Source organism: Neophocaena asiaeorientalis, unplaced genomic scaffold (genome assembly GCF_003031525.2).
Source record: "Neophocaena asiaeorientalis asiaeorientalis breed wild unplaced genomic scaffold, Neophocaena_asiaeorientalis_V1.1 scaffold275, whole genome shotgun sequence".
Classification (NCBI taxonomy): Eukaryota; Metazoa; Chordata; class Mammalia; order Artiodactyla; family Phocoenidae; genus Neophocaena; species Neophocaena asiaeorientalis.
In genome coordinates this window covers 8,322,176-8,339,299 of record NW_020173679.1, presented here as the reverse complement: position 1 = coordinate 8,339,299, position 17,124 = coordinate 8,322,176, and the positions used below count along the sequence as shown (strand labels likewise).

At 43.2% G+C, this 17,124-nt stretch overlaps 1 protein-coding gene across 3 annotated transcripts in view; it reads left to right on the top strand.

The window, feature by feature from the left end:
• The first annotated feature begins 15,484 nt into the window (after positions 1 to 15,484).
• The window catches only part of UBE4B (ubiquitination factor E4B), a 111,737-nt gene continuing 110,097 nt past the window's right edge, over positions 15,485 to 17,124 (top strand). Inside the window, exons 1-2 of one of the 3 annotated variants that reach the window (XM_024749761.1) lie at positions 15,487 to 15,853; positions 16,039 to 16,185. In XM_024749761.1, the coding sequence (XP_024605529.1) occupies positions 16,162 to 16,185 (24 nt within the window). In that variant the 5' untranslated portion in view covers positions 15,487 to 15,853; positions 16,039 to 16,161. Of the gene's footprint in view, positions 16,186 to 17,124 lie in introns of all 3 variants that reach the window. The other 2 variants (XM_024749762.1, XM_024749760.1) reach the window with 2 other exon arrangements.

Sequence of the window (17,124 nt, the reverse complement as noted above, 5' to 3'; positions counted from 1 at the left end):
GTGACCCCTCTTGGGTAGCCCCGGATGCTGAGGAGGAGCACGGGGACCCGACGCGCCCCCTTCTGGACGAACCTTGCATCCTCTTCTCGCGGGGCCCTCTGGGGAAAGAAGGAGGGCCCTTGCTCTTTTCTTTTCTCTCCTTTTCTTTCTTTTTTTAGTTTTTAGTGTTTTTAAAAAATTATGGTAAACTATACATAACATAAAATTGACCATTTTAACCCTTTTTTAAAATTTTATTTTATTTTTTTTTATTTATTGGTGCGTGGGCCTCTCACTGCTGTGGCCTCTCCCGTTGCGGAGCACAGGCTCCGGACGCGCAGGCTCAGCGGCCATGGCCCACGGGCCCAGCCACTCCGCGGCACGTACGGGCCACTCCACGGCACGGACCGGGGCACGAACCCGCGTCCCCTGCATCAGCAGGTGGACCCCCAACCACTGCGCCACCAGGGAAGCCCCATTTTAAACATTTGTAAGAGTGCAGTTCAGCGGCATTAAGTAGAGCCACATTGTTGTGCAGCCATCACCACCATGCATCTCCAGAACTTCTTCATCTTCCCAAACGGAAACTCTGTCCCCATGAGACAACTCTCCATTCCTCTTCCTCCCAGCCGGTGGCAACCTCCATTCTACCTCCTGTTTCTATGAATTTGACTATTCACCCGTGTGGAATCGTATATTTGTCCTTTTGAATGTGGCAAATTTTACGCATCATATGTCTTCAAGGTTCATCCATGCTGTAGCCTGTGCTAGAATTTCATTCCCTTTAAAGGCTAATACTCCATTGTATTGTATGGATGGACCACATTTTGTGTATCCATTCATCTGGCAATGGACATTTGAGTTGCTTCCACCTTTTGGCTATTGTGAATACTGCTGCTGTGGACACAGGTGTACAAATATCCATTCGAGTCCCTGCTTTCAACTCTTTTGAGTATATACGCAAGTGGAATTTCTGGGTCACGTGGTAATCCTGTGTTTAACTTTTTGAGGAACTGCCAACTGTGTACCACAGCAACTGTGCCATTTCACCAAACTGCACAAGGGTTCCAATTTCTCCACATCCTTACCAACATGTATTTTCTGGCTTTTTGATAATAGCCATCCTAATGGGCGCATTTTAAAAAAATTGTGGTAATTTACACATAACAAAGTTTACCACTTGAACTATTTTAAAATGTACAATTCAATGGCAGTAAGTACACTCACAGTGTTGTATAACCATCACCACTGTCTAATTCTGGAACTTTTTTATTACCTCAGATGGAAACCCCTTACCCATTAGCAGTCAACCCTTTCCCCACAGCCCCTGGAAACCATTAATCTACTTTCCATCCCTATGGAATGGCCTATTCTGGATTTTTTTATATAAATCGAGTTGTACAGTAAGTGGCCTTCTGCGTTCCCACGACAGTCCCCTCAAGTTCAATAACTTGTTGGAATGACTCACAGAGCTTTACTTCCTGTTACTGGTTTATCATAAAGGATACAATTCAGGGACAGCGAAAGGAAGAGCTGCATAATGCAAGGGTCGGGGGACACGGAGTTTCCATGTCCTCTCTGGGTCCTCCACCCTCCCAACGTCTTGATGTGTTCACCAATTTGGAAGCTCTCCTGAGCCTCATTGTTCAAAGGTTTTTATAGAACTCAATCTCCAGTCCCCCTTCTTCTCCCGGAGGCTGGTAGGCTGGACAGAGGGTTCCCACGTTCTAATAAAGTGCTTGGTCTTTCTGGTGACCAGTCCCCATTCTGAGGCTATTTGGAGGGGGGAACACCCTAAGCTGTCTCATTAGGACAAACTCAAGCGTGATCTGCAGTCGCCCCTTATGAATGACAAAGACACTCCTATCACTCAGGAAACTCCAAGAGTTTTTGGACCTCTGTGCCAGGAATCAAAGACGAAGACCAAATATATATTTTTAATTATGCCTCACTGCTTTAATTGCAGTTTGGAAAGACATTTTGGCATGGTTCCGTAAAACAAGTGAGAAAATATGATATGCAAAGTATCCCTCTGTCATTTTAAAATGCAAGAGGCCATCTTCATGGTGATTTACTATAGTTAACTATTAGACGCATTTTATCACAATTGCTTAGATTGGATTCAAGTCAGCAGACATTTGGAGAGGTTCACCAAGTGGTACTAGGTCTTGAAAATACGAAACAAAAGTCATAAAAAGTCAATGATAAATTCCATATAAATGATTCTAACATTAAGCAGTGAATTGTAAAAAAAAAAATTTTTTTAAGGTCATACCCAAAGCAGTAGTTCATTATAAGGATAAATTTTACATAAGTGTAATGAATAGTTTCTTGAATTGTTTGATAACCCAATTAAGAAAGGGAGGGACTTCCCTGGTAGCGCAGTGGTTAAGAATCCGCCTGCCAATGCAGGGGACGTGGGTGTGAGTCCTGGTCTGGGAAGATCCCACATGCCGCGGAACAACTAAGCCCATGTACCACAACTACTGAGCCTGCGCTCTAGAGCCCGGGAGGCACAACTACTGAGCCCACACACCACAACTACTGAAGCCCGCGCGCGTGCGTGCGTGCGTGCACGCCTAAGGTCTGTGCTCTGTAACAAAGAGAAGCCACTGCAATGAGAAGCCTGCGCACCGCAACGAAGAGTAGCCCCCGCTCGCCACAACTGGAGAAAGCCCACTTGCTCGCAGCAAGGAAGCCAAAATTTAATTAATTAATTTTAAAAAAAGAAAGGGAGTGAGTCCAGACATAGAAAGGACTTATGGTTGCCCTGAGGGAAGGGTGTGGAGGAGGGATGAATTGGGAGTTTGGGATTAGCAGATTGTAAACTATTATATATAGAATGGATAAAGAACAAGGTTCTACTATATAGCATGGGAAACTATATGCAATATCCTGTGATAAACCATAATGGAAAAAAATATGAAAAAGGATGTATATATTTATAACCGAATCACTTTGCTGTACAGCAGAAATTAACACAACATTGTAAACGAACTATACTTGAATAAAATAAATGTTAAAAAAGGAAAGGGAGTGAGTCAAAAGATTTAAATTTCTGGCTAGTTTACATAAAATACTGACACTGATGGAGTTAATATGAAACATAACACACCACGATGAAGGCAAAAGCAAACTGGTGATTGAGTCCTCAATTCAGAGCGTTACTGTTAATCACAGCATAAGAAAATTGATGATGCTCAGGGCTTCCCTGGTGGCGCAGTGGTTGAGAGTCCGCCTGCCGATGCAGGGGACGCGGGTTCGTGCCCCGGTCCGGGAAGATCCCACATGCCGCGGAGCGGCTGGGCCCGCGAGCCATGGCCGCTGAGCCTGCGCGTCCGGAGCCTGTATGGCCGCTGAGCCTGCGCATCCGGAGCCTGTGCGCCGCAACGGGAGAGGCCACAACAGTGAGAGGCCCGGCGTACCGCAAAAAAAGAAAAAGAAAACTTATGATGCTCTGAAATATCCCAGTTCATGTCTGAAACTTCATAAAAATAGCCCCAAGGGACTTCCCTGGCGGTCCAGTGGTTAAGACTCTGGGCTTCCACTGCCGGGGGCGTGGGTTTGATCTCTGATCAGGGAAATAAGATCCTGCAGGCCAAAGAAAAAGAAATAGCCCCAAGTTTAAAGACAGTCCTAAATTTTACCTATCCTTACCAATAATGTAATATCCTTACTATAATGAGTTGTGAAGCTAAAAGAAACTTTCCTAAGCTATCAGTAATAAAAAGTAGATTTAGGTCAACCACGATAGAGGAAAGATTAGTTTACTTTTTAAAATCTCTCTAAAAAATTATATTATGAAATTATCATATGAAGAGACAATGAGTATGTTGCAGATAAAATTTATTTAGGGGCAGTTAATCAAACTGTTATTTTTCTGATTCTTAAAATTCACATTTGAGACTAATTTTGTATTCTTTTTCTTAAAGAAGACCTCCGAAATTGTTTATGTTTTAGATACTACAAAACCTACATCCATCCCTGGTACTGGTATTATCTAAAATAGCAACTTAAGACTATTTACTTAGTCACTTATTTCTCAGGAGAAGCTGCCATTTATCTCTTCTTCTTCTTTTTTTTTTGGCCACACCACACATGTGGGATCTTAGTTCCCCTACCAGGGATCGATCCCACGCCCCTGCATTGAAAGAGCCGATTGTTAACCACTGGACCGCTGGGGAAGTCCTTGTCATTTAGCTTTCTAACCAGTGGGGTGGATAATGGGATTTTTATTTTGCTCAGGGAGATTCAATTTGGTTCTGCTGAAGTTAACTCCACCCCAGCTCTACAAGTGAAACATGGGACCCAGACTAAATCAATTAGTGCTTGTTTGTTTGTTTTGGTTACATGTTGTCCAAGTGGTCTAATGTGAGCGGGTTTCAGGATTCTAGCTGGGAAGGATGGGAAAAGACAATCTCTTCCTTACAAGGCTTGGATGAGGAAGTATAACCCATCCTGGGGGCCACCAGCACACCGTGAAGGAAGCTTTCCAGAGGAGCAGGCAGCTACTGCAGAAAACAGAGAGAGAATCAAGAACCTTGGGTCCACTGTCGAGTCTCTGGAACAAACCTGACCTGAAAATCTGCTTCTGGACTTTGCAGTTATGTAAATCAATAAATTCCATTTATGGATGGAGCCAATTTCTCCTGGACTCTTTGCTTCAGTTTATTTATTTATTTATTTAGGACACGCTGCGCAGCTTGTGGAATCTTAGTTCCCAGACCAGGGATTGAACCCTGGCCATTGCAGTGAAAGCGCTGAGTCCTAACCACTGGACTCCCAGGGAATTCCCATTTTCCTCAGTTTATGTTACTTACCCAGATATTGATAATGATAAAACTACACATGTGTTCTCAATACAGAAACATGTGAGGAACGCAAATATGACCAAATAAATAAATGAAATCCATCAATCCAGGACTTCCACTCTGTATGTCATGTTTATTTTTGTTTTTAATTTATTTTTATTTTTAAAAATTTATTTATTTTATTTATTTATTATTATTTTGGGCTGTGTTGGGTCTTCGTTGCTGCACGTGGGCTTTCTCTAGTTGCGGCGAGCGGGGGCTACTCTTCGTTGTGGTGTGCAGGCTTCTCATTGCAGCGGTTTCTCTTGCTGCGGAGCACGGGCTGTAGGCACCCAGGCTTCAGGAGTTGTGGCACGTGGGCTCTAGAGCGCAGGCTCAGTAGTTGTGGCACACGGGCTTAGTTGCTCCGCGGCATGTGGATCTTCACGGACCTTTTTTTCGTGGGCTTTCTCTAGTTGCGGCGAGCGGGGGCTACTCTTCGTTGTGGTGCGCAGGCTTCTCATTGCAGCGGTTTCTCTTGCTGCGGAGCACGGGCTGTAGGCACCCAGGCTTCAGGAGTTGTGGCACGTGGGCTCTAGAGCGCAGGCTCAGTAGTTGTGGCACACGGGCTTAGTTGCTCCGCGGCACGTGGATCTTCACGGACCAGGGATCGAACCCATGTGCCCTGCATTGGCAGGCAGATTCTTAACCACTGCACCACAGGGAAGTCTCCCAACTCCCTTTTTTAAACAAAAATTTAAAAAATCTTTTTCTGAACCCCTTGAATCTGGTGTGACTGACTTACTCCCGTGTGAGGTGGTGTCTTCCATCATGTTCCTTTCTTATGCTCACTGACACACTTATCAATTTTTTTCTAAGAGTAGAGAGAGAGAAGGAATGTTGGAGACTTATGATGAAAATATAGCCAAGAGGTAGGTAGTTTTCTCCCGATAATACATTTCACTTAATGAGGAAATATAGAAGATGAGTTTGTGAGTATTCATCTGATTCAAAACATAATAAATCTTATTTTTATTCAAATGCAACTGTTCATTAGGTTTTAAAAATTAAAGGAAACTCTTCTAATATTATGTTTTAAGTACATATAACATTAATAGAATTTTTTTAACTAGAAGAGATGGAGTCAGTTCATTTGGCCATAAAATGAAAGTGGGGTCAAGATGTTCCTGCTTTTCAGGGGATTATAAAAATGAATTATCATGTTTTAAAATGCGGGGAAATACTGACATTAGTTGAGATCATTGGAAGGAAGGCTGTTGGGTAGATTTCTTTCAGAATACCTGCCTGCTTCAGTGAGTCAGAGCAATGTCCTCCAAACAAGTAATAATCTCTTTATCCTTTGGGCTCCTCTGTGCTTTCCTGGAATTTCTTTTATGGCACTTCACACTTTCTACAATGTATTATAGTTGTATACGTGTTTTGGGGTTTGTTTTTTGGTTTTAATTTTTTTTATTTTATTGAAGTATAGTTGATTTACAATGTTGTGTTAGGTTCAGGTGTACAGCAGAGTGATTCAACTATACATATATTCTTCTTCATATTCTTGTCCCTTATAGGTTACTACAAAATATTGAGTATAATATTGGGTATAATTCCCCGTGCTATAAATAAGTCCTTGTTGGTTATCTATTTCGTATATAGTAGTGTGTATGTGTTAATCCCAACCCCCTAATTTATCCCTCCTGCCTTTCCCCTTTGGTAACCATAAATTTGTTTTCTGTGTCTGTGGGTCCATTTCTGTTTTGTAAATAAGTTCATTTGTACAATAACTTTTTTTTTAGATTCCATATGTAAGCAATATCAGATGATATTTTTCTTTCTCTGTCTGACTTACTTCACTTAGTATGATAATCTCTAGGTCCATCCATGTTGCTGCAAACAGCATTATTTCATTCTTTTTTTATGGCTGAGTAATATTCCATTGTATATATATGTACCACATTTCTTTAGCCATTCATCTATTGATGGACATTTAGGTTGCTTCCATGTCTTGGCTATTGTAAATAGTGCTGCAAGGAACATTGGGCTACATGTATCTTTTTGAATTAGAGTTTTCTCCAGATATATGCCCAGGAAAGTTTTGTGTCTGTTCTCTCTCTCTCCTTGACTGTAAGGCATCTTATGGGTAGGAGAATACTTAGCATGTCTTATTCACCAGTTTGTCTTGGTAGCTTGTATAGTGCTTTGCCCACGATAAGCTTTTTTTTTTCTTTTTCCTACTTTTTTTTTTTTTGTGCTTGTGGGATCTCAGTTCCCTCACCAGAGATTGAACCTGGGCCACAGCATTGAAAGCCCGTAATCCTAACCACTAGGCCACCAGGAAACTCCCCCATCATAGGCTTTCAATAAGTGGTTACCAAATGCACGAACAGATGACAGAGTGAGTCAGCAGTACTGGTTTTCTTTCCTGGATTTGGTGACCACATCTGCTGAGTGTGTCAAGCAACCCCAGACATTAGGCATAACAATGTAATCCTATAAAAATCAAATTCTACTCCAAGCAAGCAGAATTCTGAATCCTAAGCCCAAGTAAGAGTCAGAATACATAAATTTCAGATAGTTAACTTTTAGAGACATTAAGTCAGTCACAGACGTTACCTGTGATTCTAGCCAGAAACAACATCTAATGATTAACATGGCCTCATAAAGCAGTAGGCATTCTTTGGCAGGCGTGCTGTATCATTTTAGGCAAGAAGAAGGTTAAAAATCTAGAAAATTACTAACGTCAAATCAACAGCGATAGCAAACAAGATTTATGTAAGAAAAAATCTTGCTATTATTTTCCTTTCAAGAGGAAATACACTTTTCCAATTTATAAGATAAGAATATACTTCTTAGGGCTTCCCTGGTGGCGCAGTGGTTGGGAGTCCGCCTGCCGATGCAGGGGACATGGGTTCGTGCCCCGGTCCGGGAAGATCCCACATGCCGCAGAGCGGCTGGGCCCGTGAGCCATGGCCGCTGAGCCTGTGCGTCCGGAACCTGTGCTCCGCAACGGGGGAGGCCACAGCAGTGAGAGGCCCGCATACCGCAAAAAAAAAAAAAAAAAAAAGAATATACTTCTTAGAAGGTAAAGGATTTAAAGAAGACATCAATAGTATATAGAATCTACTTTTCCCTAAATATTCAAAAATTTCCCTCTCAACTGATAATTCCCTTTAACATAAAAGATATACTATTATTTCTCCCAATATGAAAAACAAAACAGTTTTACCCACTTCTCCCTCCAACTACTGTCCCATTTCTTTGCTCTCTTTTGCCATAAAACGTCTTGAGAGAGTTGCCTATTCCTTCATTCTTTCTTATACATACCTAGATCAGTTTCCTTTCCCATCAATCCACCAAAACTGTTCTGAAGGTCACCGAAGAGCTGCTTGTTGCTAAATTCAATGGACAATCTCCATCTTCATCTTAAGTCATCTGTTGACAGCATTTGAAACAGCTGATCATTTCCTCTTTCTTTCAACACTTTGTTCACCTGACTTTGGTCACAGATACCACCGTCTCCTGGTTTTCCTCCAACTGCAGGCCAGTCATTGTCAGTCTCCCTTGCTCATTCATTTCCTCCTCCTTGCTTCTTCTAATCACTCATCCCATCTCATGACTTCAAATTTCTTTCTTTTTTTTTTTTTTTGCAGTACGTGGGCCTCTCACTGCTGTGGCCTCTCCCGCCGCGGAGCACAGGCTCCGGAAGCACAGGCCCTTCAAATTTCATCCATGCACCAAAGATGCTCAACTGATGTCTCTAGTCTGGACCTCTCTCCTAAACTCCAGCGCTATATGTGCAGCCATCTACTTGACATCTTTACTTCAAAGTCTAGTAGATATCTTAGACTTACCATGCACCAAACTGAGCTCCTTATCTTCCCCTCAGAGTCTGCTCCACCCATAGTCCTCCCCATCTCAATGAATCGCAACTTCTCTTTCTACCAACACTTGGAGTCACCCTTGATTTTTCTCATTGTTTTCATTCTCACCCTCCACTCCCAAATTCTGTTTGCTATTTCTTCAAAATATAACCAGAAGCCTATCTCTTCTCCCTACCTTGCTTGCTGCTATCTTGTCGAGCCCTCAGCACCTCTCACCTGGATCACTGAGCCAAGAGGTGAGAACCTGACTGGTCTCTGCGCTTCTACTCTTATTCCCTACTGTCTTCAACGTAGCATCGAGAGAGTGATCCTTTTAAAACATCGGAGAGATTAGATCACTCCTCTGTTCAGAATGCTCCAACAGCTCCCATCTTAGAGCAGAAAGCCACAGACATCACTTTCTACTTTCCCTAACATTCATCCTGCTTCTGCCACATTGGCCACCTGCCAGGCCTATTCCTGACTCAGGGCCTTCTATTCCCTCTGCTCCTCATATGCTCTCCCACTGATATCCACTTGGCTCACTTCCTCTGTCCCTTCAGGTCTTTCTTCAAATGCTACTTGCTGAGTTAGGTCTTCTCTGACCACTCTATTTATATATATATATATTTGGCTGTACCAGGTCTTAGTTGCAGCACACGGGATCTTCAGTTGTGGCACACGGGATCTTCAGTTGTGGCACACGAACTCTTAGTTGAGGCATGTGGGATTTAGTTCTCTGACCAGGGATCAAACCTGGGCCCCCTGCATTGGGAGCGTGGAGTCTTAGCCACTGGACCACCAGGGAAGTCCCTTTTATTTATTTATTTGAATTTAAATTAATTAATTTATTTTTGGCTGCACTGGGTCTTTGTTGCTGCGCGGGGCTTCCTCTAGTTGGGGCGAGTGGGGGCTGCTCTTCATTGAGGTACACAGGCTTCTCATTGCGGTGCCTTCTCTTGCTGCGGAGCACGGACTCTAGGCACCCGGGCTTCAGTATTTGCAGCACGCGGGCTCAGTACTTGTGGCTCACGGGCTCTAGAGCGCAGGCTCAGTAGTTGTGGCGCGCGGGCTTAGTTGCTCTGCGACATGTGGGATCTTCCTGGCCCAGGGCTCGAACCCGTGTCCCCTGCATTGGCAGGCGGATTCTTAACCATTGTGCCACCAGGAAAGACCCCTTTATTTAGTTAATTTTTTTATTGGAGTATAGTTGATTTACAATGTTGTGTTAGTTTCTGCTGCACAGCAAAGTGAATCAGCCATACATATACATATACCCACTCTCTTCTAGACTCTATTCCCGCATAGGTCATTACAGAGCACTGAATAAATTTCCCTGTGCTATACAGTAGGTTCATATTAGTTATTTTTTATATATAGTAGTGTGTATATGTCAATCCCAATCTCCCAATTTATCCCCCCTCCCACTCCTTTCCTCCTTGGTAACCGTAAGTTTGTTTTCTATACCTGTGACTCAGTTTCTGTTTTGTATACAGATTCATTTGTATGACCACCCTCTTTAAAACGGAAACACCGATCTCCAGCATTATTCTCCTTCTTGGACTTACTTTAGTCTACAGCACTTGTCATGTTGGCAGAGAGAAGAGGACTCAGCACTGAGCCTGCAGCTCTACAATATTAAAAACTTGGGTGAAAAAAAAAAAAAGAAAAAAAAAAACTTGGGTGAAGGAGGCAGCAAATGAACCTGAGGAAAAGCTTCCAGTGAGGCAAGAGGAAACCCAAGGGAGTGTGGCCTCAGTGAGAGGCAATATAGGGGAAAGTGTTTCCAAAGTGCTCAACTGTACTGAATGATGCTGAGAAGGCTGATAAAGACTGGATACAGAAAATGGAACTGGTCTTGGCTGGACGGAGATCACTGGTGATCTCAACAAGAGAATGTTCTCAGAATGGCACGGACAGAGGATAGACTGGACTGAGGAATAAGGGAAGTAGTGGGAATAATATGCAAAATGTCTTTTGAGATGTTCTGCTGTGAAGGGAAGCAAGTAAAGGAGGCATAGCCCAAAGGAGATGTAAGGTCAAGGTAGGGGTTTTTAAAGTTAGTGTTCCTAGAGCAGAAATGTGTCCAGTGGGGAGAAAGAAAATGATGGTGCAAAAGAAAAAGAATAAATCCTGGACCAAAGTCCTTAAGAAGGTGGGAGGGGAAGGAATCCAGGGTCCAGGTGCAGGGGCTAACCTCTGATGGCAGAAGAGAAAACAGAATATATTGTACTTATAGATGTAGGTAGCTTTGTAGATCATCAGGAAGACAAATTTTGGTCCAGTGAACTCTCTATATCCTGGCACTTGAATAAAAGCTATCCTAAAAGATTATAAGTTCTAGAATTTACCTTCACAAATGCCTTTTAATTGACCAGGAGGCTATTTTTTACTTTTTCTAAAGACCATTTTATTTATTTATTTTTGGCTGTGTTGGGTCTTCATTGCTGTGCGGGGGCCTTCTCTAGTTGCTGAGAGTGGGGGCTACCCTTCATTGCGGTTCGTGGGCTTCTCATTGCGGTGGCTTCTCCTGTTGCGGAGCATGGGCTCTAGGCATGCGGGCTTCAGTAGTTGTGGCATGTGGGCTCAGCAGCTGTGGCTCGTGGGCTCTAGAGCGCAGGCTCAGTAGTTGTGGCACACGGGCTTAGTTGCTCTGTGGCATGTGGGATCTTCCCGGGCCAGGGCTTGAACCCATGTCCCCTGCATTGGCAGGCGGATTCTTAACCACTGCGCCACCAGGGAAGTCCCTATTTTTACTTTCAAGTGAAAAAACCCCCACAAAAACTCCTTTCCCCTTATAAAATAACAAAATCTGCCCAAAGTATACTTTTATTTTCAGTCACATGTTTCAGTTTGTTCTCCTCCTTTATCTGTTACTAGTATTAAAAAGTACTTTTGCTAACTTCTAGGTAATTCTGAGAACTAATTTGTCTTGGGCCTTGATGCTTGGTAGTTCCCAAATGAGGCAGACAGATTATTTTGCATGATCTAAAGGGGGTAATATAATGCCCCCTTTAGAAGATGGAAGGTGGAAGAAACTGAGCAAAACAATGAGCTAAGTATCATGAACACCTCTGAGATACTCTTATTTACGATTTTGTGGGAAAGCTTCCCCTAAGGGAAGTGGTAGGTACTCCAGCACTTGGGCAGTTTAAAACACAACTGTAAAAGGCACTAAAAAACATATTAGAGGGATTCATCCTATAAAAGACCATGGGAAATACACTACATGGCTAAAGAGAGTTCACGTTTAATTTTTGTGATTTTACAAAATTCATTATATTTGCAGAAAGAGTACTTTGGAGTTGAAGAAAAAGAAAGGGAGTGGAGTTGTCACGCAAATGGTAAAAAAAAAAATCCCTGTATTTCTTAGTCTTAAAATAGTGAGACAGCTTTAAAAGTGAATTCTATGTCAGAAAATCCAAATGTCATAAATCATAAAAGGTTAAAGCTAGATTGGACATGGAATCTATGGTGAATAAAATACTGTGGCATTTCCACAGTATCACTACTCAGCAAACAAGCATACAATCAGTACTTTCTCTTACATTTTTCGAATACCCATTTTGTTCTAGATATTGTGTTCTTGTGATGTATAGACAGAGATATTTGTGTGATAGGGAAAGAATTCAGGGGAAGCAAGACTTCTAATCATTTTCCCATTTGACTTGGGGCAGGCCATTTAATATTCATAGTTTCACTTTCTCCAGCCACAAAATGGGAAGGATATTTCCTATAGTATTTGAATATTGTTACAGATGGAATGTTTGTATCCCCTGCAAATTCATGTGTTGACACCCTCCCCATGTGATGGCATTACTTTGCAGAGATAATTAGGAATAGATGAGGTCATAAGGGTGAGGCACTCAAATGAGATCAGTGCCCTTATGAGAGTTTCTACAGAGCTTGCTTGCTCTCTGTTCACAGTCATGTGAGGATACCAGCAGAAGCTAGTACAAGCCACCTGGAAAAGGGAGTTCACCAGATTTGATCATGCTGGCACCCTGACCTCTGACTTTGAGCCTCCAGAGCTAAGAAATAAATTTCTGTTGCTTATAAGCCACTCAGTCTATGGTATTGTTATAGCAGCACAAACTGACTAAGAGAAATAATAAATGATTCAATACGCCTTGTAAAAGTGAATGTATTACATCAAAAGCACAAATGACGAAAGAAAGAAATTGGACTACATCAAAATAAAACAATTTGTGCTGTAAATGATACTATCAAGAAAGTGAGGGCTTCCCTGGTGGCGCAGCGGTTGGGAGTCCGCCTGCCGATGCAGGGGACACGGGTTCGTGCCCCGGTCCGGGAGGATCCCACATGCCGCGGAGTGGCTGGGCCCGTGAGCTATGGCCATGGGGCCTGTGCTGTGCAACGGGAGAGGCAACAGCAGTGAGAGGCATAAAAAAAAAAAAAAAAAAAAAAAAAAAAAAAGAAAGTGAAATGACAACCCACAGAATGGGAAAGATATTTATACATTACATGTTTGTTAAGGGACTAATATCCAGAGCATATAAAGAACTCTTACAACTCCACAATAAAAAGACAAATGACCAATTAAAAAATGAACAAAGGATTTGGACAGATATTTGTCCAAAGATATACAAATAACTAATAAATACATGAAAAGATGCTCAATATTGTTAGCCCTCAGAGGAATGAAAACACAAAACTGCAATGAGATACCACTTCACATCTACTAGTGTGACTATTCTAAAAAAGAGACACTAACAAGTGTTGGTGAGGATTGGAGAAATTGGAACCCTCATACGTTGCTGGTGGAATGTACAATGGTGTGGCGCTTTGGAAAACAGTTTTTCAGTTGCTTGAAAAGTTAAACATAAAACCCAGAAATTCTCCTCCTAGGTATATATTCAAGAGAAATTAAAACAAATGTCCACACAGAAACTTACACATAAATATTGATAGCAGCATTATTCATAATAACCAAATAGTGGAAACAACCGAAATGTCCATTAGCTGATGAATGAATAAACAAAATGTAGTATATCCATACAATGGAATATTATTCGGCATTAAAGAAATGAAGTACTGATATATACTGCAACATGGATAAACTTTGAAAACATATGCTAAATAAAAGCAGCTGGTCACAAAAAGCCACATAGAGTAGGATTCCATTGGTAGAGACAGAAAGTAGATTAGTGGTTGCCCAGAGGGAGAGGAGGGGAGAATGGGGAGTGACTGTTAACAGGTACAGGGTTTCTTTCTGGGGTGATGAAATGTTCTGGAATTAGTGATGATGGTTGATAACTGTGAATATTCTACAACCATCGTACACTTTAAATAGGTGAATTGTATGGAATACGAACTACATAGCAATGACCACGTTTAAAAAAAGAAGTAAATGTACTGATATCAATGTCAACAGGCATCTAAATTCTGGCTTACACAGAATTCCTTTCCTGGAGAACAGATAATATGTAAAGCCAGCAATGGTCTAATTTTACTTACAAATTCCTTACATATCTGGTTGTCAGGTTACTATTTTAAGTAAGTAGCAGGGGAAAAAAATTGTGACTTTTAATTCTGGAATGCAAACTGTAATATTATGGTTAAGTAAACCATCCCATACATTACATTCTTCGTAGGTGGCAAAATCTGGAGTTTCATGACACTGTTAAACAATGACCACTGTTTAGACTTGTATATTATAAAATATTTGCATTCTTCAGAGAACAGATTGGTGGTTGCCAGAGGGGGATAGTGCGTGGGCAAAATGGTGAAGGTGGTCAAAAGGTACAAACTCAGTTATAAGAAGTCCTGTGGGTGTAATGTACAGCATTGGGACTATAGTCAACAATACTGTATCATATATTTTAAAGTTGCTAAGCGAATAACTCTTTAAAGTGCTCATTCCAAGAAAAACAAAGAACAAAAAAACAAGTATGTGTGGTGATGGGTGTTAACATATTGTGGTAATCATTTCCCAATATATACGTATGTCAAATCATTATGCTGTACACGTTAAAACTAATATGATGTTTTGATCACACACATTTCAATTAAAATTTTTTTTGTATTCTTGTCCAGGTGAGGACGATGGTTTCTTTTCCTTGGCTCCACAAGTCTTCCTTGTGTTTGTGTACGCACTTCAAAGTTTTCTGGGTCTCAAACCCATTTATACTTTCAAATTTGGAACACACTTAAAAAAAAATCAGAAATTATCTCTCTAAAAGAACACAGTGAAATGAAATGAAGTTCTTCTTGTGTTAAAGTTTTCTTCCAAATGGGCTTTCCTTGCGGACGAGGAAGAGTCTACGTTGAAAGGTTGTGCAGAATGTGACCGGTCAGGCTGGTAGAGAACGCTCATCGCAGAAAGGAGACGTTTTCCGTTTCTTTTAGTTCGTTTGGGCGGCATCGTGGACAGTCGAGAGGCGTTTGTGAGCCGCTAAAGAGAAAAGCCTGGGAACAACGGAGGCGCTGTGGGCCCGGGTCGCGGGCGGGAGTCCCCTCCTGGCCACTCTTCCCGTTGTCTGCAGGCGCAGTGCCCCGCGGCCTCCGCCATCGCCCGCCCACGTGGCCCTCCCGGGAACCTACCTGGGCCGGGCCCGCGCACCGCCCCCCCGTGCCGTCGCCATGGCAACTCCCCGCCCCGCCCCCCGCGCTCGGCCGGTCCGCCGGCGGTCCCGCTCGCCCCTCCCCCCGCCCCGCGCGGCTGCCGGGGAGAGGGTGGGGCGGAGGCGGGAGGAGACGCAGGAGAGAGGAAATCGGCCGTGCGACGCCCGCGGCCCATTGGCTGCCTTGTCTTGGGGCCAGAAACCCCGCCTGTCTGACGGGGTCACGTGATCCCTTTCAAAGATGGCCGCCCTGTTGTTTTGATGAATAATACTTGGTGGGGCGAGGGGGTAAGAGTAGGGGTGGAGGGGTAGGAGGATTTACTCTTCCAGCCAGAACATCGCGAGTTCGGTCCTCCCCCTCCCCCTTGCCCAGGCTCCGGCGTGGAGGCGGGGCGTGGCCGGCCTGCTTTGGGAGGGGAGGAGCTTCCCTCCTCAGTGCTGGGCTCTGCCTGGGCGGCTCTGGGGTCGCCTTGCCTCGGGGCACCCACTCTGCAGTTGAACACTTCCCGCCAGGGGGAAAGGGTTGGAAGGAGAGCACGATCTGCTGGAGGAAGCGCAGCTGCCGCGCCACCACCACGAAGACACAGTAGGCTCCGGGCACGAGGAGAGCTGGAGACCGAGCTCCCTAGTCTGGGTAACCTGGGAAGCAGAGGGTAAAAAGTGGCGCCTTACGATAACCCTGTAGCAGCAGCAGTGGCGGTCAAAGGAGGCTGCTCGTGGCGTAAGCAGCTGTAGGAGTCTCTGGGGCAATTGGAGTGACCGACGCCAAGGCATTTCACTGCCTCTCGTGTTCTTATTTTTTAACCTCTGACTATGCAGTTCTGAAACCTCCCCCATTCGGGGGACCAGACAGCCCGATAGACACCTTCCACTCTCCTCCCGCCCCGGTCTCAAAGAACAGAAGATCTCTCCTTAACGCCTTTCACCATTAAGAGGAAAGCGATGGAGGAGCTGAGCGCTGATGAGGTGAGGAGGTTGGGGGACACCTTGGGAGATTAGTTGGCAACTCTTTGGCGCTTTGGATAGGGTTGATATTGCGCCAGTGGTGCCTGGCCTTTGGGCAGGAATGGAGATGACATTTTCTAAGAATTAAATGAGTCCCTGAGAGGGTCTCCGGTTGTATTCTCTTGTATTCCTTTGCCTTCTTTTTCCATCCTGAACTCCATTTGCCTCTTTTCGAGTCTTCTTTTAGGGTCTAAAGAAGAGGAGAGCATACTGAGGCTTTCATTCTTTTCTTCAGGGTATTTAAGCAAAAAGGGCTAGATTTACATCAAGTTGTGTGTGTGTGTGTGTGTGTGTGTGTGTGTGTGTACGCGCGCGCTCGCGCATGTGCGTGTGCGCGTGCGCGCCTTACTGCAGAGATCTAAAGAATAATTTTGGGAGGAATCATAATGTATAGGTGTATGTTTTTAAAGGATTTGAAATCCCAAGTATGTGTGGCATTTCACTGTATAAGTTAATTAAACATTACATATGTGTTTGGGGGTGGTCTACAGACAGATTCTTTGATATTTAACAAAATATGCATCTTCTCAATAGCTTCGTGAATTACAGTTAAATTCTAGCAATTTAACAGACCACTAATGGCTTCTGGTATACTTCTCTTTCATTATGCCTTTTTCTAGTTTTTGCCCCTTTCAAACTTGTGTTTTGCTGTAACAGACACTGAACAGGAAGCAAATGACTTTGAAAATTCCCCCTATTATCATTTCTGAAAGGAGTCTTACAGATCCCCTTCTTGATGTTTTCAAGATTATTTAATAATAATAAGAAAAAGTGGCATTTAGGGTACAAGGATTTTCCTGTGACTCTGTTGACTTTTCCCTTCTTTTTTTTTTTACAAATAGGGAGCTTCCCTTTCAGGACCCCTGCTGGCCTCATTCTCTTCCACCTACCATTTCTTCC